Source organism: Heptranchias perlo, chromosome 9 (genome assembly GCF_035084215.1).
Source record: "Heptranchias perlo isolate sHepPer1 chromosome 9, sHepPer1.hap1, whole genome shotgun sequence".
Taxonomy (NCBI): Eukaryota; Metazoa; Chordata; class Chondrichthyes; order Hexanchiformes; family Hexanchidae; genus Heptranchias; species Heptranchias perlo.
The window spans coordinates 46,977,102-46,999,628 of NC_090333.1; the positions used below are offsets into that span (position 1 = coordinate 46,977,102).

The 22,527-nt window shown below is 39.6% G+C and overlaps 1 protein-coding gene across 1 annotated transcript in view; it reads right to left on the bottom strand.

Moving 5' to 3' along the window:
• Positions 1 to 723: 723 nt before the first annotated feature.
• The window catches only part of LOC137325348 (cystathionine gamma-lyase-like), a 50,348-nt gene continuing 28,544 nt past the window's right edge, over positions 724 to 22,527 (bottom strand). Inside the window, exons 8-12 of the mRNA XM_067990334.1 lie at positions 19,978 to 20,130; positions 16,471 to 16,592; positions 15,660 to 15,712; positions 7,127 to 7,265; positions 724 to 1,213 (exon numbers count right to left, since the gene is read on the bottom strand). Coding sequence (XP_067846435.1) covers positions 1,160 to 1,213; positions 7,127 to 7,265; positions 15,660 to 15,712; positions 16,471 to 16,592; positions 19,978 to 20,130 — 521 coding nt within the window. The 3' untranslated portion in view covers positions 724 to 1,159. The remainder of the gene's footprint in view (positions 1,214 to 7,126; positions 7,266 to 15,659; positions 15,713 to 16,470; positions 16,593 to 19,977; positions 20,131 to 22,527) is intronic.

Sequence of the window (22,527 nt, forward strand, 5' to 3'; positions counted from 1 at the left end):
ACAGCAATATCATCTCAAACTCAGCACTTCCAATCAAAGGGAGTCTTTATATGAAAGCAGTCCTATATTAGTAAACCAATAATTATTACTTTGGAGGGACTACGTATAATTTGCCCTTGATTTATATAGAATTTGGTGTCAAGATTCCTGATGTGTTAATCAATGCTGATGAACTTTTGATACCAAGGGGTATAAAGGGGACCTTAGCATTAGTCAGTGCCATTGCAGTCTGTGTTGTTTAACACCCGAGACCCTGATATCAACAGAAGTTGGCAATTTCTCAGCCCCTCTAGGTGCCAATGTTTCCTCAGTATTAGTGTAATACATGTTCAGCAATACCCGACTGGGTGCAGCTGGATTTTTTGGGTTTGCAGTGTTCATTTATCCTGTCCAGAGTAATTACTGGTGCTTTTCATAAAAGAGAGGCAAATTTGGTGCAAGTCACAATATGATGCTTAGGTGATGAGCATTTTATACAATGATTGTGAGCAGTGACACTCATGAATGGATTATTGCATTTTGGTATTATTAAAAGCCTTTGACAGCAGTTGGGATGGACCCAATTATGTAGAAACTTGATTTGTTTTCATTCACCCAATGTATTAAACGTATCAATACTGAAGGATTTACTGCACAACCATTATGCACTTTGGGCACACACTGTGCTGAGTGTCAAAATGTGTATTTTAGAACTTCACATGATTAAAGAAAAACAAGGACATATACCAGTTAGAAGTTTAATGTTTAGACAACAGCCTAGAATCACCAGTGATTATAGTTCATTTCACCTCTAATATATTGTAAAAATCGTTTCCTAGTTTCTTCCCCTTCCCCATCGTTCCAGAGACGGGCGCAAGATAGTAAAAAAAAACACCTGAATTTTAATTTTTTTGCAAGTGAATTTAAGTCAAACCTTCACAAAGCTACTCAGAAAATCAAATTAAAAAAGGCATAAATCTGCTGCTTATCAGTTTGCATACATATATTTTGGAATTTCAATACTCCAAGTGATCATTCATTACAGATCAAAGCATCTTAAGAGGCTGCAATTAAGCCAAGCTTCAGCAGACTTCATCTTTGATTCAAAATGTTTTGCCACACTCCTTTTGAGGTTTTTCTCCATCAATAATTGCATTTCCTTCAAAGGAACACCCGCAGATTAATTGTGAAGTGATTTGTTGCTTTGCTTGTCAGGTGTAATCACATTCGGATGCTGGAGAAACAAATTAACAAAGTAAGTGACATTTTTTTTCCCACCGCATTCCCATTGTTTAAATCCCACCTCTCCTGGTACTTCATCCATATGGCGAGTCTACGTGAACAACCCTAAAGAGTGAATGAGAGCAAGCCACTCATGTGCAGGGACATCACAGCCAAGCCTGTTCTTGTCCTCAAATTTTCAGCAGGGTCACCAACCCCACCACTGCCCTGGGGTCAGCTAACCCAGTACTGATTGAAGCCCTTTATGGTCAGTATTGACCAGATGGCCCATTTGCCCACTGAACTAATAATTAAAATTTGTGGCCGTCCTGAAACATAAAATATTAAAAACAGGAACAGAAGTTTTGCATCACATTTTGTGGCAATTGGCCAGTCAGTTATTCAGCTGAACAATTCTTTCTCCAGGCTAGAGCTGCCAAATTTCAATTTTAAAGATTTGGGAAAACTACCATAAAATTGTCACATTCGGTGCTACTGAAGCAAGAAAAAAAAAGACACGCAGACTACCAGTACGAATAAAAGTTACATATAAAAGCATAAAAGTGGTTAATTACAGTATGTACCTGGGCACTTGTCAGTTGAGGGCAACCACTTAGAATCCACAATTCGAGATCAAATCAGTGAGCATTTAGAGTTGCATATGATAACCAAGGGCAACCAGCACAGATTTATTAAAGGCAAGTCATGCTTGATTTTTTTGAAATGATTGTAAAGATGAAGGGAATGCAGTAGATGTAGCGTATATGGATTTTCAGAAAGTTTGACAAGGTCTCTCACAAGTGCTGCTTACTAAACAAAAAAAATCAGGCACATGGTAGACCAGGAAGTGTAGCAACACAGACAGCAAGTTGGTCAATGGACAGTAAACAAAAGTTTAGGGTTAGTGGGTGTTGCTTAGATTGGCGAAGCACTGAAAATGGTATACACTCAGAGACAATGCTAGGGCCACTTTTGTTGTTAATTAAGATTATGGCCCAGGGTTTCTGATCATAACACCAATGGTAACCCATTTAAAATTAATGGGTTCACACGTGCCTGTGTGTATCATAGTATGTTACAACACAGAGAGAGAGGCCATTCGGCCAATCGTGCCGGCTCTTTGAACGTGCTATCCAATTAGTCCCACTCCCCTGCTCTTTCCCCATAGCCCTGTAATTTTTTTCCCTTCAAGTATTTATCCAGTTCCCTTTTGAAAGTTATTATTGAATCTGCTTCCACCTCCTTTTCAGGCAATGCATTCCAGATCATCATAACTCTCTATGTAAAAAAAAAATGTTTCCTCTGGCTCTTTTGCCGATCACCTTAAATCTGTGTCCTCTGGTTATCGACCCTTCTGCCACTGGAAACAGTTTCTTCTTATTTACTCTATCAAAACTGTTCATGACTTTGAACACCTCTATCAAATCTCCCCTTAACCTTCTCTGCTCTAAGGAGAACAACCCCAGCTTCTCCAGTCTTTCCACATAACTGAAGACCCGCATCATTCTAGTAAATCTCTTCTGCACCCTCTCTAAGGCCTTGACATCCTTCCTAAAGTGTGGTGCCCAGAATTGAACACAATACTCCAGTTGAGGCCTAACCAGTGTTTTATAAAGGTTTAGCATAACTTCCTTGCTTTTGTACTCTATGCCTCTATTAATAAAGCCCAGGATCCCATATGCTTTTTTATTTAAAAAAAACAGCCTTCTCAACTTGTCCTGCCACCTTCAAAGATTTGCATACATACACCCTCAGGTCTCTCTGTTCCTGTACCCTCCTTAAAATTATATCATTTAGTTTATATTGCCTCTCCTCATTCTTCCTACCAAAATGTACCACTTCACACTTCTGTGCATTAAATTTCATCTGCCATGTGTCTGCCCATTTCACCAGTCTGTCTATGTCCTCCTGAAGTCTGTTACTATCCTCCACATTGTTTACTACATTTCTGTGTTTCGTGTCATCTGCAAACTTTGAAATTACACCCTGTATGCCCAAGTCCAGGTCATTAATATATATCAAAAACGTCCTAATACGGACTCCTGGGGAACACCACTGTATACTTCCCTCCAGTCTGAAAAACCCATTCACCGCTGCTCTTTGCTTTCTGTCCCCTAGCCAATTTTATATCCACGCTGCCAATGTCCCTTTAATCCCATGGGCTTTAATTTTGCTAACAAGTCTACTTTATCAAATGCTTTTTGAAAGTCCATACACACATCTATCGCACTACCCTCATCAACCCCCTCCGTTACTTCATCAAAGAACTCAATCAAGTTAGTCAAACACGACTTTCCTTTAACAGATCCGTGCTGACTTTCATACTTTTTCAAGTGCCAATTAATTATGTCCCAGATTATTGTCTCAAAGTTTCCCCACCTTCTGTACAAAAGTAACAGAATAAGCAATGAAGAAAAGACTTCAGGAAAACACAGGTTAGAGTGTAAAGTAGGTGCCAGATGCAATTTAGTGAGAAGTGCAAGGTGATGAATTTGAGGCAAAACAAGAAAAAGGGAGTATATACTCATTGGACGGTTGCTGAAGGCTGTGGAGAGACACATATGGGGGTGGTGGGGTTGCAAATCTATAAGCAGTTGGTTACCAATTTAAAATTTTCACCAAGGGAACCAACAAGTAATAAGAAAAAAATTCTTTACCCAGAGATGTTAGAGCATGGAATGTTTTGCCAGTGGAAGTAGTTGAGTTAGAGACAATTATGTCTTTTATGAGAAGATTAGATAAACATTTGAAGCAGAGGAAGAAACAGAGCTAGGGGGTTAGTTTGGGTTGCTCTAGCAAACAGCCAGCACGGATACAATAGGTCAAATGGCCTTCTTCTGAACTGTAAACATCTCTATTTATATGGCTGTATTTGCTATCACATTTAGTCTCAAGGTCACAATTATAAACACTGAACCTACAAGGCAAAACTTGGCATGAAAGCTTCAAATGCTCATTTTGAGACCCAATTAGATTGAGAACCTCCTAATTCCATAACAGTGGTGGGTTGAGTTATACTTAGAATAGGCACAATGGAGATTTGTTAATCCCATTAAGCAAGAACCTTTATAGTGGCTGCTACAAACCACTACAGAGCACCAGTTTACAAGATCTGTTGGCCTATAAAATGACCTATAGGATAATGCACATTCATTTTTTAAACAGCGCATTTTAAAGTTTATACAATATTAGGAAAACATACGCATTATTGTTTAGAATTCTATTGAGTGTTCTTTAGCGATAGATTTGTTCAAATTTGTTTGACTTCATGTCATGTTTAACTTATCAACATAGCGGTCTAATCTTGAAACCTATCAAAAATTGACTAACAGCTTAAAAAAAAGACACCGCCTCCCAAAAGCCTGACAACGCAAGAACAGCATGTGCGTGCAAAAACAAATAGTTACACAAGGTTAGGTTCAGATATTCTCTCACTTATAATGGAGGGATAAGACCACAAGAACATGAGCCTGAAAAGGAAATCTAAATAGTGAAAGCTCAAAATTGGCACTATATTTCTAATTGGTCCAGATACAGGCTAGTTCATTTTAAGACTATTACACTTCCTATACATTTGGTCTTCTTATAAAAAAAGGAAAAACTAAGCTATTTGGACTTTCAAGACACCAACCAGATCATCACACCCAAAAAGATACCTCAATAACCACTCTCCCACATCCACCCCCTCACCTAGTTCCCAAAGACATTCTACCTCTCTTGGATCTCTTCCAAATCCAGCACCCCATCCAACTCCCCACCTTTCCAGACACTCCACTTTCCAACACTTCCGGCTCAAACTGGCACTCCTCATCCTTTCCACCTATCTCTCAATTCAACTGGTCACTTTTCTCCCCACTCCAACTTAGTCAAGCTGGTACTCTTTTCACTTCTTCCACCTCCACCCCATTCAAGCGGGCACTCATCCTTCCTCCCCTCCAGAGTTCATGCTGACATTGTCTCCTGCCCCTACTCAGTTCATGCTGCCAATCTCCCTCTCAGTTAATGCTGGTACTTTCCCTCTTTCCCCATCCCAAAGCACCACTACCAGCTTCTTCTTCCAAAGCACTGTACCTACCCTGTTCCTTCTCCTCTTCATTGCTATCCATTTCCTCCCTTCACTGACATCCACTCTACCATCCCTGCATTACTATTCATTCTACCCCATACCCTATCCACCATTTCACTCACTATCCATTTCCCCACCTTCCCTCTCATTGACACTACAGTATATAGAGGCAGCAATCCTAACCATTAGCGCTAGGGGTGTGCCGAGATGATTGGGACCTGACCATTAGCGCTAGGGGTGTGCCGAGATGATTGGGACCTGTCCAGTCCACTAACCAAACTCGGGGAGAACTGGGGCCAGACAGTGGAGCCGTAGTGGTGATTTTTGTTAGTAAACACTGAAGTTGACTGGGCCACCAAAGTGCTGACCATCAGCATGAGAATATGAACATCTTATACAAAATAATACACATCTCTCCTGAAAACAGGTACTTCTGCTTGAGGTAGAATTTCACAGGGGCCAGAACTCTCCTGTACCTCAAGTGCCCGTTCTTCAAAAGGTCAGCAGACTATTTCCTCCAAAGGTGCAGAACTTGTCCTCACCAGACATCCATACACTTTCCAGAATGAGTCACTAGACAGTGATCATGGAAATGCATAGAAGTTACAACATGGAAATAGGCCATTTGGCTCTACCAGTCTATGTCGACATTTCGCCTCCATGTGAGAAAATAGTTCAAATAGCATTTACTCATCCTGTTCCCATGTCCCTTCAGCCTCTTTTCCTTCATCCACATACCCAATGTAATTTTGAATGTTAATAGTTTCTGCCTCAACCACTAACCCTGGAAGTGAATTTCACAGCCTCAATTCTTCGTAAAGGCATTTCTCCTGCCCTCTGTTCCAAGTGTCTTATATTTAATCTTGTATCTACGTCTCCTCATTCTTGACTCAACTACTGGAAGAGGTCTGCTTCTATTTACCGTTCCGTCCTTTACTAATTTTTAAACTTCTATCATAATCTGCATTATTCTAACAAAAAATACCCAATTTGTCAAGTCTTTCCTCATATTTGTAGTTCCTCATACCAGGCAGCATCCTAGAGAATCTGTGTTGTACCCTCTCTAAAGCCTCCATATCCCACCTGCAGTATACTCTAAAGGAGGTTTTATATGAGCTCATTATTACTCCTTGGCTTTTAGATTCTATACTCAATCATAAAATCTTTAACTCCATAAGCTTTTTTACAGCCTCATCAACCTAAAGGTGTTGCCTTTAATGTCCTGTGAACCAGCAAATCCCTCTGCTCTTTCGCAGCACCGAGCCAACTTCCATTCAGAGTATAATTTACTGCTGTTGTTCTTTTTTAAAGCAAAATGCATCACCTCACACTTACTGACAATGAATTGGCATCAGCCACTTTTTAGCTTTTTCCACCATCTTATCAATATCCCTTTACAGCTTCCATTCGTCTTCTAAGGAATTAACTATACTTCCTATTTTGGTATCTGCAAATTTTGACACCACTCCCTAGGTCTATGTCCAAATTATTGATATACACAGTGAATAGAAATGACCACAGAATCGAACCCACGGGACACCATTACCCACTTCCAACTAGAACGTTGGCTGATTTCCTTCCTGACCTCAGACAGGAACACTATGGCCAATTATAGGATTCCCATCTCCATCCCAGATAAAAATCAGTACTGAACCAGGGATCGAAGCGGGACATTCAACACTGTGCAGAGCACTGAACAGATGATTGGGGGAAGGCAGGGGAGAATTGATGCACTCCAAGTTACACCAAGAACAAACTTGCATTTCATGCTTTTACTTAAGATGTTCTGTTGTTATAGGGGTCAGGATATTCAAAAACCATAACTTTGTTTTCCCCTTTAAATTAGATTTGATTTCTTACTGCAGCTTTTAGTGCTTGATGAAGGTCTTCAATGATGTCTACTACATCCTCCAAACCAACAGATAATCGGATGAGGGTGTCACTTAACCCCAACGCTTTTCGATCCTTCTTCGGGACAGAAGCATGTGTCATAATAGCCCTAAGAGAGAATACAGTTCATTGGTCTTGTGCTGTTTTATTAAGGATATTTTCTTTCAAACATAGAATTGAACATTTTTACCATCACTCTTCCTCTCCTTCCTTTGGTTTTTAAAAGGAGATTCTATTCTTGTATTTGCACATGTGGGGAGGTGGGGGGTGGGGGGGGAAGGGGAGGAGAGGAGATGGAGGAGGAATGCACCTTCACACCGAGCTCAACCATGTCATCCTAATGACCTAGCCGATATTCAGATCCTGCTATAACTGCATTGAATAGATACAGTACCATGACATTCAAGAAATTAGGGCCATTATGTTTGATATTTTGGGGGGAACTGGATGATACATTTATTAGGTACTTATGGGACTTGGATCCAAACCGAACCCAGATTGATAGGATACTTGTTCACGAGATGCTAGATGAAGTTTTATAAAATTGTCTGGAAAAGGGCAGGTATGCTGGATTAAATAAGTTTGGGTGGTTTCAATACAGCCTCTAGTGGGCATATGTGCACACTGTAAAACTGCCACTAACTTGGTACTAAACTGGCAATCTCACTCAAAGGCAAAATGGCTGATGTGGAAAATAGAAAGTGTCACATTGGTGCAGACAGTGTGCTTATATGTAATTAAGGCTGAGGCATATTACTGGGTCAGAGTAAAGAGAACTTGATTCTGAATCTAACTATGTTACACTTGACCCACAAGTGCTTGATGACAAAAATGAAAAAATCTTCCTCTCATCCCTCCTCAATGAGCATAAAATTCACAAAGATTTGCTATGAGGTGCAAGATTTTGTAGGGAAGAAAGATTTACAAACTATAATTTAAACAGAGCATTAACCAGCATCTGGAAGGATGATTTGTATTCATTCCTTTCATAGTGTGAAGTTATAGACAGGCCTGTATAGACTTACGAACGTATTATCCATACTCCTGATATTGCTACATAACAATGACTACAATTCAAAGATAACTTGTATGTGAGCCACTTGACATCCTGAGGATAATGCACCAGATAAATGTACGTTCCTTATGTTCGTAAATATTGATATTTTATTACAGCCAAGCCTTTTCTGACTTTCAGCCACTTTTGGTACAACTGAATAGTGAAAACTAAGTTTCATGAGATGCCTAGAATAGGACAGATAGGCCTTTTAATAAATTTACATACACATACATTTTCAGTGGACCATATCTGCCAAGCTGAATATAATCAGATAATTAAAATAGTTACCCATCGGTGCTCACAAAGAAAACATTGAATAATTTTGCTATATACTATATTATTTATGTATCTCGAGACAGAAAGCAGACAAAGATCAAAATATATATGGAAAATAGCTGAGCAAGTCCCAGTGATATTGGTAACACAAAGCAAATTACAATTTAATGTAAAATCTTATGGATAAGTGAGGTTGTAATATTGAGTGTGGAACAAATAAGCAATCACTCAATGTTTCTGTATTTTACCCGTGGTTTGTAGTTTATTTTCATCAGTAGTGTTGTAATTCTTAAGTATTTCAAAGACAAACAAATATATTTCTGTGCTGCTGTAAAGTATAAAAAATGTTTTTAATCCATAGAACCATAGAAAAGATAGAGCACAGAAGGGGGCCATTCGACCCATCTGTCCGCGCCGGCTCGAAGAACAACCAGGTGCCCATTCTAATCCCACCTTCCAGCACCCGGGCCGTAGTCCTGCACTTTAGGCGCAGGTCCAGGTACTGTTAAAAAGAGTTGAGGGTCCCTGCCTCTACCACCAATTCAGGCAGTGAATTCCATACACCCACCACGCTCTGGGTAAAAAGGTTTTTCCTCATGTCCCCTCTAATCCTTCCGCCAATCAACTTAAATCTATGTCCTCTAGCTCTTGAACTCTCAGTTAGGGGAAACAGGTACTCCCTGTCGACTCTATCTGGGCCCCTCATAATTTTGTACACCTCAATCAAGTCTCCCCTCAGCCTCCTCTGCCCCAAGGAAAACAACCCCAGCCTATCCAATCTCTCCTCATAGCTGCAATTTTCAAGCCCTGGCAACATTCTTGTAAATCTTCTCTGCACTCTCTCCAGAGCAATTATGTCCTTCCTATAATGTGGTGACCAGAACTGTGCACAATACTTCAGCTGTGGCCTTACCAGCGTTTTATACAGTTCCATCATTACATCCCTGCTTTTGTATTCTATACCTCGGCTAATAATGGAGAGCATTCCGTATGCCTTTCTTCACAACCTTATCTACCTGTACTGCCACCTTCAGGGACCTGTGCACATGCACTCCAAGGTCTCTCACATCCTCATTATATTCCCGTTTACTGCGTATTCCCTTTTACTGTTTGCCCTCCCTAAGTGCATTACTTCACACTTCTCCGGGTTGAACTCCATTTGCCACTTTTCCGCTCACTCCATCAACCCATTGACATCTTCTTGGAGTCTACAGCTATCCTCTTCACTATCAACTACATGGCCAATTTTTGTGTCGTTTGCAAATTTGCCAATCATGCCCCCTACATTCAAGTCTGTATCATTAATATATATCACAAACAGCAAGGGACCCAATACTGAGCTCTGTGGCACACCACTGGAAACGGATTACCATTCGCAAAGACATCCATCGACTTTTACCCTTTGTTTCCTGTTACTGAGCCAATTGTGGATCCAATTCACCACATTTCCCTGTATCCCATGGGCTTTTAACTTTCTGACCAGTCTGCCATGTGGCACCTTGTCAAATGCCTTACTAAAATCAATGTAGACAACATCCACTGCACTACCCTCATCAATCCTCCTTGTCACTTCCTCAAAGAATTCAATCAGATTTGTAAGGCATGACCTTCCCTAAACAAATCCATGCTGACTATCCCTGATTAAACCATGCCTTTCCAAGTGACAGAATCAATATTGAGAGATAGGATAAACTAATAGTTTGCCCACCCCGAGGTAAGACTGACCGGCCTATAATTGTTCGGCCTTTCCCTCGTACCCTTTTTAAACAATGGTACTACGTTTGCAGTCTTCCAGTCCTCCGGTACCTCCCCTGTATCTAGTGAGGATTGGAAAATGATCCTCAGAGCGCTATTTCCTCCCTGGCTTCCTTCAATAGCCTAGGAAACAATCCATCCGGCCCTGGTGACTTATCAACTTTCAAGGATTCCAGTCCCTCAAGTACTTCCTCTCTAGTAATGTTTACCTTATCCAATATTTCACACCTCTTCTCTTTAGCTACTATGTCTGGATCATCCCTTTCCTTTGTGAATACGGAGACAAAATATTCATTTAAAACCCTACCCACATCCTCTGCTTCTACACATAAGTTACCCTTATCATCCCTGATAGGTCCCACCTTTTCCTTAGCTATCCTCTTGTTCTTAATGTACTGATAAAACATCTTTGGGTTTTCTTTAATCTTACTCGCTAATATTTTTTTCATGCCCTCTCTTTGCTTTCCTTATTTCCTTTTTTATGTCATCCCTGTACTTTCTATACTCCTCTTGGCTTTCTGCAGTATTTAGTTTTCCGTGACAGTCATAAGCTTTCTTTTTCTGCTTTATCTTGCCCTGTATACATCTAGACAACCAGGGGGCACTAAATTTGGCAGTGCCACCCTTTTTCTTTGAGGGGAGATGTCTGCATTGTACCCGCAGAATTTCACTTTTTAGTGCCTCCCACTGGTTTGCCACTGATTTCTCCTCAAGTAGTTGTGTCCAGTCCACTTCTGCCAAATCACCTCTTAGTTCTGTAAAATTTGCCATCCCCCAATTTAAAATGTTTACTCCTGATTTAACTCTGTCCTTTTCCATAATAATGCTAAAACTAACTGAATTGTGGTCACTATCCCCAATATGGTCACCCAGTCACTTCACCATCTTCATTTCCCAGGACTAAATCTAGAATTGCATCCCCTCTTGTTGCGCTTGTCACGTACTGGCTAAAAAAGTTCTCCTGCACACCAATCAAGAATTTTGCACCCTCTATGCCCCGCACACTGTTTGAATCCCAGTTGATATTAGGGTAGTTGAAGTCCCCTACTATTATTGCCCTCTTATTTTTGCACTCAGAAATTTGCTTACATATTTGTTCTTCTATCTCCCTTTCGCTATTCGGGGGTCTATAGTACACTCCTAGTAGTGTGACTTCCCCTTTTTTATTTCTTAGCTCAACCCATATGGCCTCGATTGATGATCCATTTAGCGTATCATCCCTTCTCACAACTGTAATTGATTCTTTAACCAATAATGCTACCCCCCTCCTTTTTTATCACCTACTCTATTCTGCCTGAAAACTCTATATCCAGGGATATTGAGCTGCCAATTATCCCCCTCTTTAAGCCAGGTTTCCGTTATAGCAATGATATCATGCTGCCTTGTATCTATCTGTGCCCTTAACTCATCTGCTTTGTTTGTAATACTCCTTGCATTGAAGTATATACCCTTTAACCCCGTCAAATTCCTGTGCTGAACACTATTTAACCTTTGCTTCTTTTGTCTTTCTGAGTCGCTAACTATATCACTAACTGCTTTTCTAGTTCCCGTTTCCTGGTCTGAATTTGTCCTATCTGTACCTGCCCTTTGGTTCCCATCCCGCTGCCATACTAGTTTAAACCCTCCCCAACCGAACTAGCAAATACCCCCGCAAGGATATTGGTCCCAGTTCTGCTAGGGTGCAACCCGCCCAGCTTGTATAGGTCCTGCCTTTCCCAGAATCGGTCCCAATGCCTCAGGAATTTAAACCCCTCCCTCCCTCCTACACCATCTCTCAAGCCACGCATTCATCTGGTCTATTCTCCTATCTCTGCTCTCGCTAGCAAGTGGCACTGGGAGTAATCCTGAGATTACTACCTTAGAGGTCCTGCTTTTCAATTTATTTCCTAACTCCCTATATTCTGCTTGCAGGACCTCATCCCTTTTTTTAAGCCAATGTCGTTTGTACAGATATTGCCCACGACCTCTAGCTGTTCACCCTCTCCCTTCAGAATGTCCTGCAGCAGCTCCATGACATCCTTGACCCCAGCACCAGGGAGGCAACATACCATCCTGGAGTCACGTCTGCGGCCACAGAAACGCCTATCTGTTCCCCTTACAATGGAATCCCCTATCACTATTGCTCTCCCATTCTTTTTCCTCCCCTCCTGTGCAGCAGAGCCACCCGTGGTGCCACGAACTTGGCTCTTGCTGCTTTCCCCTGATAAGCCATCTCCCCCAACAATATCCAAAGCGGTATATCTGTTTGAGAGGGAGATGGCCCCAGGGGACTCCTGCTCTACCTGCCTAGTTCTTTTACTCTGCCTGGCGGTCACCCATTTCCTTTCTGCCTGAGTAATCTTTATCGGCAGTGCGACCATCTCACTGAACATGCTATCCACGATAGTCTTGGCATCGCGGATGCTCCACAGTGAATCCACCCGCAACTCCAGCTCCGAAATCCTTGGAAGCATTTGAACTAAAAATGTCCCAGGACATATGTAATTAAAAGTTTGGTGCGATTATTTAAAAAGAAAATCAAATCAGGATGTAGATGGTTAAAAAAAGGATGAAATGTTTGTGGGGTGATAAAAAGTACTAAATATTTTGAATCCCTGTAGAAGTGGACAATAAAGTACAAAATCAACTTAAGTCAGCAGCAAAAGATAATCCTTTGAGGCTCACTGTAAATTGAAGCAGAAAAATGATACGATGGCACTAAAAAGAATAAAATGCAAACGAAATTTAATGAATCAGCATAAACGTTTAATTGTTCTGTCTGCAACTCAAAAGAATGAGCAAGTGTGATTAAATTGAAATGTCCGATAAGACGATTCAGGCAAAAGCAGGTGCTGTAAAAGTTTGACTTAATGGCTTGCTCATTATCAAAATTATTTCTACATGTCACAGATAATCTTTTGAGCTTTAATGAAATTGAGAAATATAAATGGTAACATTGAAAATGAATTCAAAGGAGTCGCTGTAAAATTCAAGGATATTTATGTGATAAAAGCCACTCAGCGTAAAGTTTAAAATATGAACAGAGCAAGGAATCAAATTGAATAGTTTTTGATTATTCTGTCTGCTGTTCATGAAATCAAAGTAGTTTAAAAATAGCAGTGGCTAATGAAATAAAAAAAAGCATAGCCAATTGCTGCAAGACAAGGCATTTTTGACATAGCCTATTCCTGTTAACTCGAAGCCATTTTTGCTCAAATAATTTGAAATATCCAGTAATAAGAATTGAGCAATTTGAACAAACAGCACAAGAACTGTCTTTGCCCGAAAGAGCTTCCAAGTAACCAAGAATTAGAATTAAGCGACTTTGAATTAAGTACACTGCAGCTTTTGATATTTTTAGTGTTTAGAAGGAATTAAATTAAAAAATTTAGTTAAATTATATTTAAATATGAATTATCTTTATTATAAAATAACAATTTTATTAATTATACAGATTATTTTTTCCTGCATTAATGCACGCATGAAAAATAATTTGAAAATAGTGTTTTTTGTAATAAGCTTGTATTTTTATATTTAAAAAATCCCTCAAGATATGGGTTAAAATCTTATAGTAAAATGTCTGTTGAAAACAATCCTTCAAAATAAATGTTTAAAAATACAACGTATAAGTTTCTGTGTATTGAAAATATTTTTTTTAATCCTTGTAAGTAATGAGTAAAAAGCAAGAGTTTTTTAAATTGCTCCCTGTTGGTCAAAAAGAATGAATGAGATTGAATGGTTAAAAAAATTAGACGCTTGTGTTTCTCATTAATGGCTTCTGACCTTTTGGCAGACTTGGGCACACCAGTAACTGGGTGGGGAGGGAGATCACATGATCACCACTGACCAAAGAATAGGACCAACAATGGGGACAGTTGGCGGTCACATGCTTCTCATGGATCAGAGAGCACTACATGAACAAACGTGAACAATGGGACAGACTTTGCTGTGAACGGCGAACAAACAGCGTTCGTTAGACTTGCACTTGCCCACCAAACAGTGGGGTGCCCTTTATAGGGCATCTGAGACCTGTGTGAACAGGGCAAGCAGCTGTGTATCTCCTTAACCAATCAGATTGAAGAATTGTTAATGAGCAGCGCAGAGTCTGAACCAGGAAGCATAAGTTAGAATAGTGAATTCAATGTCAAATCAGGTACGGAAAGCAAAATGAAGAGAGGGAAAGAAAGATTGAATTAAGGGAGAGATAAAAAAGAGACAGAAAGAAAAAAAGTTAACAAAATTTTAAAAAATTTTTAAAAATCTCTAACAATTAAAAGCTGAAGGAATGAGACTCCACGCTTGTAAATGTTAATTTTCAGTGCCAGAGAGGTTGTTTGGCAGTAATTAAGACTTACCACGCCATCAAAAAGATGCTTAGGCTAGAATGGATCAGCCCTAACTTTTTGTGGCAAGTTTAGTCCACATCTACGACATCAGTACAGGAACTTCACGTCGTTCTATAATGGAGAGCCAGACGGTGAAATGCCGTTTTCGTGCAGCATATGGAGAAGCGGCGCATCTCGGACAGCAATTTCCGGACTTTCGTGTTTAATTGCACATTTTCGCTCGCCGGAAGTTGCTGTCCAATTTTCGCATAAATAACGGTGAGCACAGTTAGCCTAATTGTTATTTTCACAGCAAAATCTGGCCCACTATATTTTGAAATATAGATTAAACATTTATATAAAACCTCAAATACATTTTTCAGACCATTGGCAAAAAGTGAATGGGAGCTGTATTACAGAATTGCTTTGAGCACACCTCTATTGTAATGTACATACGTGTATACACAACATAGCATTTCCCTTCAAGCAGGTGCAACTGTTACCTCATACCTCGCTACATTTCCTGAGGGTTTTAATCTCGCTACCAGCATAAAGGCTTTTCAAAGAACATGGACAATGAACATTACTACCAGGTATTTCTTGCCAGTGTACAGCTTTTTTTTTGTTATAGATGTTTGATATTTCTTCTGTAAACATATTACAACACATACATTGTGAAATACATGTTTTCTGTTATTACCTGTAGAACACAACTTATTAAGTACTCACTTTCAAATAACCGCATTCTTAAACCTCTATCTTTTAACTTAAAGCCCCATGTCTCCACAACTACAACAGTGTAACTCATATCTCTTATAACTCTTATCAGACTGTTCTCTGTGTCTTTGCTTGTTCCTCATTGTACTAAGAAAACTGACTACTGCCAGTTACCAAATTATTTTCCTTTGCATGTTGAAAAGCCAGTCATTCCAATCTTGGCATGTTGAAAGTTTCTTTTTAAAAAAGGACAGCTATAATAGCCAGTCAGGCAGGGTCGGATCAATAGTTCTAGCTGTATTGAGGATGTTAGCTAGGACAGACATCTACAAGAAGGATTTAGTAGCTTCCAATTTGTTTTAAAGAATATATTTTGAAGAAAAAGGTTCCTTACGGATGCTCCGCTAGACTTTCATATCCCCCCAAACTCTCGGCAAGGGCAAACAGCTGAAAGAAAAGGAAAGGTAAAGCATGAAAACAAGAAAAATTCATTGTGCTCAGAATCTCACTCCTGATTCAAATCATGCATAATCTATCCTATTGAGAACCAGAAGATATCTATTTACATAAATGGAATTTCAGGATAAGCAATGAAATATGCTAGATTTTTCTCTACCGTAGAAATACATACACTACTAAAATCCTAAAATAGCACCATATTATTACAAGAGTCAAGCAGCTGTGCTCTGCCCAAATGTGACACTGAGCCATACAGACCAGAAAGGTCGAAGGTTCAAGGCACAGTCTGAGCCACGTTTTCTTATCTCAGCCAGGTCGGCGTCAAGAGTGCGACCACTGACTTTGGTGGGGAACAAACAAAAATCACCTGCTGGAAAGTACATGTGTGGAGATATCAGGTAAGGGCAAATTTGGGGTTACCTGTGATACCCCATCACAATCTAGCAGCCTGTTGAAGGATGGTCATCTGGACACGGTACTGAAAGACAATTAGCAAATTTCTCTATCCCCTCCTCTTCTCCCCCCCACCAGAAAAAAGTAACAAATGTCCTTCTTTTTTAAAAAAAACAGCTGAACAGCTCCCCATTTAATGACCCATACATTTCAAATTGGGCTCAGTAGTATTGTAAGCAGAAATCAAAGTAGGCATAAAGTAAAATACCCACTCATTTTAGAAGTGGGCTCTCCAAAAATAGTAACCCAGGCAATTTTAAGAAGAACTATGGACGGAATTTCAAAGTACTCACTTTTAAGTTTTGAAGGAATGTCTTAGCATTTTCCAGTCCTCCTTTAATTAGGAAAGCCATCATGCCTGAAGTCCCAGTGCACTGCTGCTTCATCAGATTGTATTGTGGGTGGGAAGGAAGACCTAAAAAAAAAAATACATTTGGTGGGAAAAAGGAGGTATTTTTTAAAATATAAAAAAGTGTAAAGGAATACAAGCCACTAATAATTAAGTAGAGACTCTCCCACTTCACTAGTTTGCTTTGAAACAAATTATGTGCAACTTTGGAGAACCATATGCTGCAGTGTTGGAGAACACTGTAATTTACTATCACATGGGGGGTTACTATGGGTAGCTTGCACATGCAAGGATATTTACCATCCAGTTTCACTCTTTCCTCCTCCTCCTCCTCCTCCTCCTCCTCCTCCTCCTCCTCCTCCTCCCCCCCCCCCCCCCCACCCCACAACCACCACATCAACCAAGATGCACATACAAATAAGGCTGAGTTGACTGTTAAGATTTCTCTACCTCCCTGTGGTGGAGATTTAGTTTCTTCTTTATCTACCCGCACCAAATGCAGGCATGATTAGGAACTCAAGTTGAGTTTGGGAGGTTGGAGAAGAAGGGGAAATTGGGTTCCACCAATCCATAGCACGCATACTCAATTGTGTATTGAAAGGGTAAGGGGGTTGGCAAGCAAATTTTCCCCCAGACCTCTACAGATGAACTTTAAAGAAAACATCAACCTAACTTCAAATTAAAAATGGAGAACATTAGTATACTTTCTAAAATGTAATGTTCAGAAATGCTTTAAATCCGTCAAGTACAGATTATAATTAACTCTCAGACAGACAGCACCTCCACAATCTCTTACCACTGCTGGTTTTTACAATAGGTATGACAATAACTCTATTAGAACATATCACACCAAGTTTAAATATTTACTTCTACAACCAAAGGTTTGTAATAAAACTGTGCAATTTATAATGTGTTAAATCCATCTCAGTTTAAATGACATTTTTACACGTACACACACACACACACACACACACACACACACACACACGAGCTGCATCTCCATCCACATTCACCTACCTCTTTCCAGTTGGGATGCTTTTCATTCTCTTAAGTTCCAACTTCAACAGCTCCTTCACTGCAATTCTTCAATCTAATATTTTTCTCAATGAGTGCATGAGATAGGTAAGCCCTAATTGGCTGCAATCTGTTTAATTTTCTTTTCAGCCAGTCAGAGGCCCCTTTGCAGCCATCCCATATCCACAACAAATTTTTAATGGTTAGAAAATAAAGTCAACTTTAAGAACTGGTGGAAAGGTGGTAAACTATCGGTCACTTTTGTATAAATATGCTTTAATACCAATAATGTATAGAGTAGACCCAATAACATTCATTTGGAAGACATACAGAAATCATGTTCTAGCAGGGCCACTTTGTACAAATCTTTTGTTAGCGAAACAAACCACAGCAGTGAGCAGGTTATCAAAATGCTAGAATCAATCATGTACTCTCAGATACAAAAGCGCCCTGTAAATACTTTAGAATAAACATGTGACTACATAAACTACAAATCAAGTTGTAAGGCTTGAAGTGTTTAACTATGTCAAATTGTTTAAGTGCGGCAAACAAAGCAGCTATATGAAAACATCAAACACATAACAAACGTGACTCAACTTCCTGCTGAGATACAGCAAAAAGTTGCACTTTTGTCCCGCAACGTCTTAGTGGGTAAATGCATTGTCCAGTGTGGTATTGAGCTGTACAGACTAGGAAGGTTTGAGGTGTGAACCCCAGTCACCGTGGAGTAAGCTGATTTCTGCTGGCACAGTAGCAATAATGCTACGGTTGGCCTCAGGGGGTTGAGTTTGAGTAGGAAAAAGCCAGGCTTCTTACTCCTAATCATTATCCAGAGATCCCTGCTGGAAAGCATGAATGTAAGATGAAGGCAGCACCAGGTTCAGCTGTGATGACTTCCATGTTTGAATAGCCTGTTGATACTTCCAGTCTAGGATCTCACATGAAAGTAGCCACTTGTGCAAGGCAACGAACCAAATTTCAGCAAGAACCAGTGCTCTCAGGGGAGGGGGAGGGGGGAGGAGGGGGAGGGGGAGGGGGGAGAAGTTGAGAGAAGAAAAGATTTATGCATGTGGTTTAACATATACACAATCAAATGCAGGAAATGACTTTGGGAAAAGAAGAACTTCCCCTCTCGCATCAATGTTATCATATTGTAATGTTTAGTACTTTAGGTTTTAACCATTCCAAATATTTGTGGCCTCACAGTAGCTTTCTTTGCTATCTATCAGATTATACTTCCGAGAATTCTTCTGGGTGTCCGTAGTAATTACTATATTCATGGCTACATGAACAGAGCCATACCTATTTTAAGGAAAAAGGATATAAATGAGGTTGCTTCAAATTATAACAGCTCCCCAAAGGGCTGAGTTAACAGCTGCAGTGTCCAGCATAGAACTGAGCTATACAGATGAGGAAGTTCCCAGCTTCAATTTCTGATCTGTGTTGAGTTAGCTGATGTTAGCCGGGGAAGCAATAGAGACATGATAAATTGTCTCAGATGTGCCTACAGCCCACTTCTGATGGTTATCCAGCAACTTCTGCTGGGAATAACACGTAGGTAGAAGTCAGCTAAATACGTGATTGGGCTCAGTTGCAGTGTCCTTATACTGAAAGATAGCCTGCCAACATTCCATGCCTAAGCTCATGCATAAAAGTTACCGGAGAGGTGTTGCAGGGCATCTAGCACTCATGGAACTGTACCTCTGTATGACTCAGCATTTTCAGCAGAGAGGGGGGCAAAAGTTGTTTATTCGTCTGCCAAACATGGTCAAGGGCAAAAGGTTTACAGTTGCAAGAACACATGCTTTTTAAAAATAAAACTAGAAGCACATCAAAGTAGTCAAACTAAGTTTAAACACAAATCAGGAAATAACTCATTTTTGAATCTTCTAGAACTTGTGCCACACCACTGATGTCAAAAGGTCAATACAAGCTTCCAATAGCAAATGAAATTACAAAAAGGAGTTTTTGATTTTACATTTTGAACTGGAATTGTAGATTTTTTTTTAAATCAATTACGCCATCAGTTCTTCAAGTCTGAAGAAACACACTGCAGTTGGAAACCAGTACACAGCACATTCCTTCCCCACCACTGCATTCCATAGCAATGGCAATGCAACTCTCCACTCAAATGATTGTTAAAAAGTTGTCCACACTGCACTAGGACGTGCAGTACAAGACCGCATTAGTTATTTGAATGAGATAAGTGCACACAGTTATTAACACTGTAATTTTTTTAATAAAAAGGAACAGAGTGTCTAATGAATTAAGTCAGATTTGACCCAGTTATTGATGGATGGCTGTCCATAATTCCATCAATCAATCAATAGAATACAAAGTCAGTGCAATATCATCAATTCTACTACCTCCATCAAGTCAGTTTACTCAAGAAATAGCCTGCCGCATCTGTAATAGAAATCATGTCCAAATCACTGACCTGGAAAAATGACCTTCTCTACCCGGGGATCTGCCTCCAAAAACTGGGCTACAACCAGTGCACTCTTGAAGTGCTGTTTCATTCGAAGGGCCAAGGTCTTCAAGCCACGATTACACATGTAGCAGTCAAATGGAGAGGGGACAGCGCCAAGTGCTGCAACACAATTAATATTCTTATAAAAAGATTTCTTAAAACATTAGGTTCCACAAATCATGTTTTGAACTTTGGAAGAAGTTATTTATTTGAAGAGTAGGTATACAAAACATGGCCTAAGATGTGAAGTACAGAAAAGCATACCAGATGGGCTACTACATCTTCTACCTCCCCCTCCAACCCTATGGAGACCAGAACTGCATGCAGTACTCCAAGTGAGGTCGAACCAAGATTCTATATAAATTTAACAATACCTTCCTGCTTTTGTATTCTATTCCTCTACAAATGAACCCCAATACTATGTTTGCACTCTTTATGGCCTTGTCAACTGTGTTGCTACTTTTAACAATTTATGTGTCTGTATTCCCAGATCTCTTTGCTCTTCTACCCCATTTTGACATAGCCTATTCCTGTTAACTCGAAGCCATTTTTGCTCAAATAATTTGAAATATCCAGTAATAAGAATTGAGCAATTTGAACAAACAGCACAAGAACTGTCTTTGCCCGAAAGAGCTTCCAAGTAACCAAGAATTAGAATTAAGCGACTTTGAATTAAGTACACTGCAGCTTTTGATATTTTTAGTGTTTAGAAGGAATTAAATTAAAAAATTTAGTTAAATTATATTTAAATATTAATTATCTTTATTATAAAATAACAATTTTATTATACAGATTATTTTTTCCTGCATTAATGCCCCATTGTCTGTATTCCCAGATCTCTTTGCTCTTCTACCCCATTTAGTTTCTTATCTTCTTATTCCTCCTACCAAAATGAACCACCTCACACTTTGCTATACTGAATTTCATTTGCCATTTATCCACCCACTCTGTAAGCCTGTTTGTCTTCCTGTATTTTGGTGCAGTCATCCACATTATTAGACATACCCCCTAATTTGGTATCACCATCAAATTTCTAAGCCGTCAATTTCTAAGCTCAAAGCAGTTATGTAGATGGTGAACAATACTGTTCCCAGCATGGATCCCTGCGGGAAACCATTTCCCACTTTCTGCCAGTTTGAGAAATTTCCCCCAACTCCTACCCTCTGTTTTTTGTGGCCATCTTTCAATCTATTCCGCTACCTGGCTCTTGACTGCACATGACCTGACCGTTATCATGAGTCTCTTATGTGGCCTTATTGAAGGTATTCTGAAAGTCCATGTATACCACATCCACTGCATTTCCTTCGTCGACTCTTCTTTCTTCAAATAATTCAATTAGGTCAGTTAAACTTGACCTTCCTTTTAGAAATCCATTCTGACTTTTTTTTATTATATTCTGTCTCTAGATGTTTTGTCCTGACCTTTTAGCAAAGATTCCAGTATCTTTCCTACCACTGACGTTAAGCTAACTGGTCTACAGCTGCCTGGATTAGTTCCATATCCCTTTTTGAAGATAGGAATTACATTTGATGTTTTCCGGTCCTCTGGCACTATTCCATTTTTTACTGAATTATATATGGATACTAGTGGCTCTACTATCTCCTCCCTAGTTTCTTTGAGTATCCACAGATGAAATCCATCTGAACCCAGGGTTTTGTCCTCTTTAAGTTTGGCTAGTTTGCTTAGTATCTCCTTTCTTTCTATTATAACTGTTGTTATATTCTCTTGACTTCTTTTACTGTTGCCATTTCCTCTTTGATAACCTCTTCAGTGAAAACTGAGGCAAAGTATCTATTCAATATCCCTGCCAATTCAGTATAAATTCCTGTGAGTTATCTTGTTCATCTCTGAGGATTACCTATCCCTGTCTTAATGCTCCTTTTGTTACTTATGCAACTATAGAATAATTTACTATTTCTTTGATATTTTCATTTCAAATTTCCCCTTTGCCTTCCCAATTGTCTTTTTAACCTCTTTCCAAGCTCATCATAGTCCCTTTTGTCATCCTTTCTTGTATTGTTTATGTGCTTTGCATATGCCTTTTTCTTTAGATTCTGTTTTATCTCACCTCTATTAATCCATGGCATCTCATGCTTGGCTATTTTGTTCCTGTTTTTTAAGTGAACTCCATTATTCTGTGCTTTAAATATTGCCCACCATTGTTCTACTTTGGTAGGAAGAATAGAAAAAGTAGAATATTTTTTAAAAGGTGAGAGACTAAGAAATGTTGGTATTCAGAGGGATTTGGGTGTCCTTGTACATGAATCACAGAAAGTTAACATGCAGGTACAGCAAGCAATTAGGAAGGCAAATGGTATGTTAGCCTTTATTGCAAGGGGGTTGGAGTATAAGAGTACAGAGATCTTGTTGCAATTATATAGGGTTCCAGTGAGACCACACCTGGAGTACTGTGTACAGTTTTGGTCTTAGAGGGGGTGCAACAAAGGTTCACTAGATTGATTCCTGGAATGAGAGGGTTGTCCTATGAGGAGAGATTGAGTAAAATGGGCCTATATT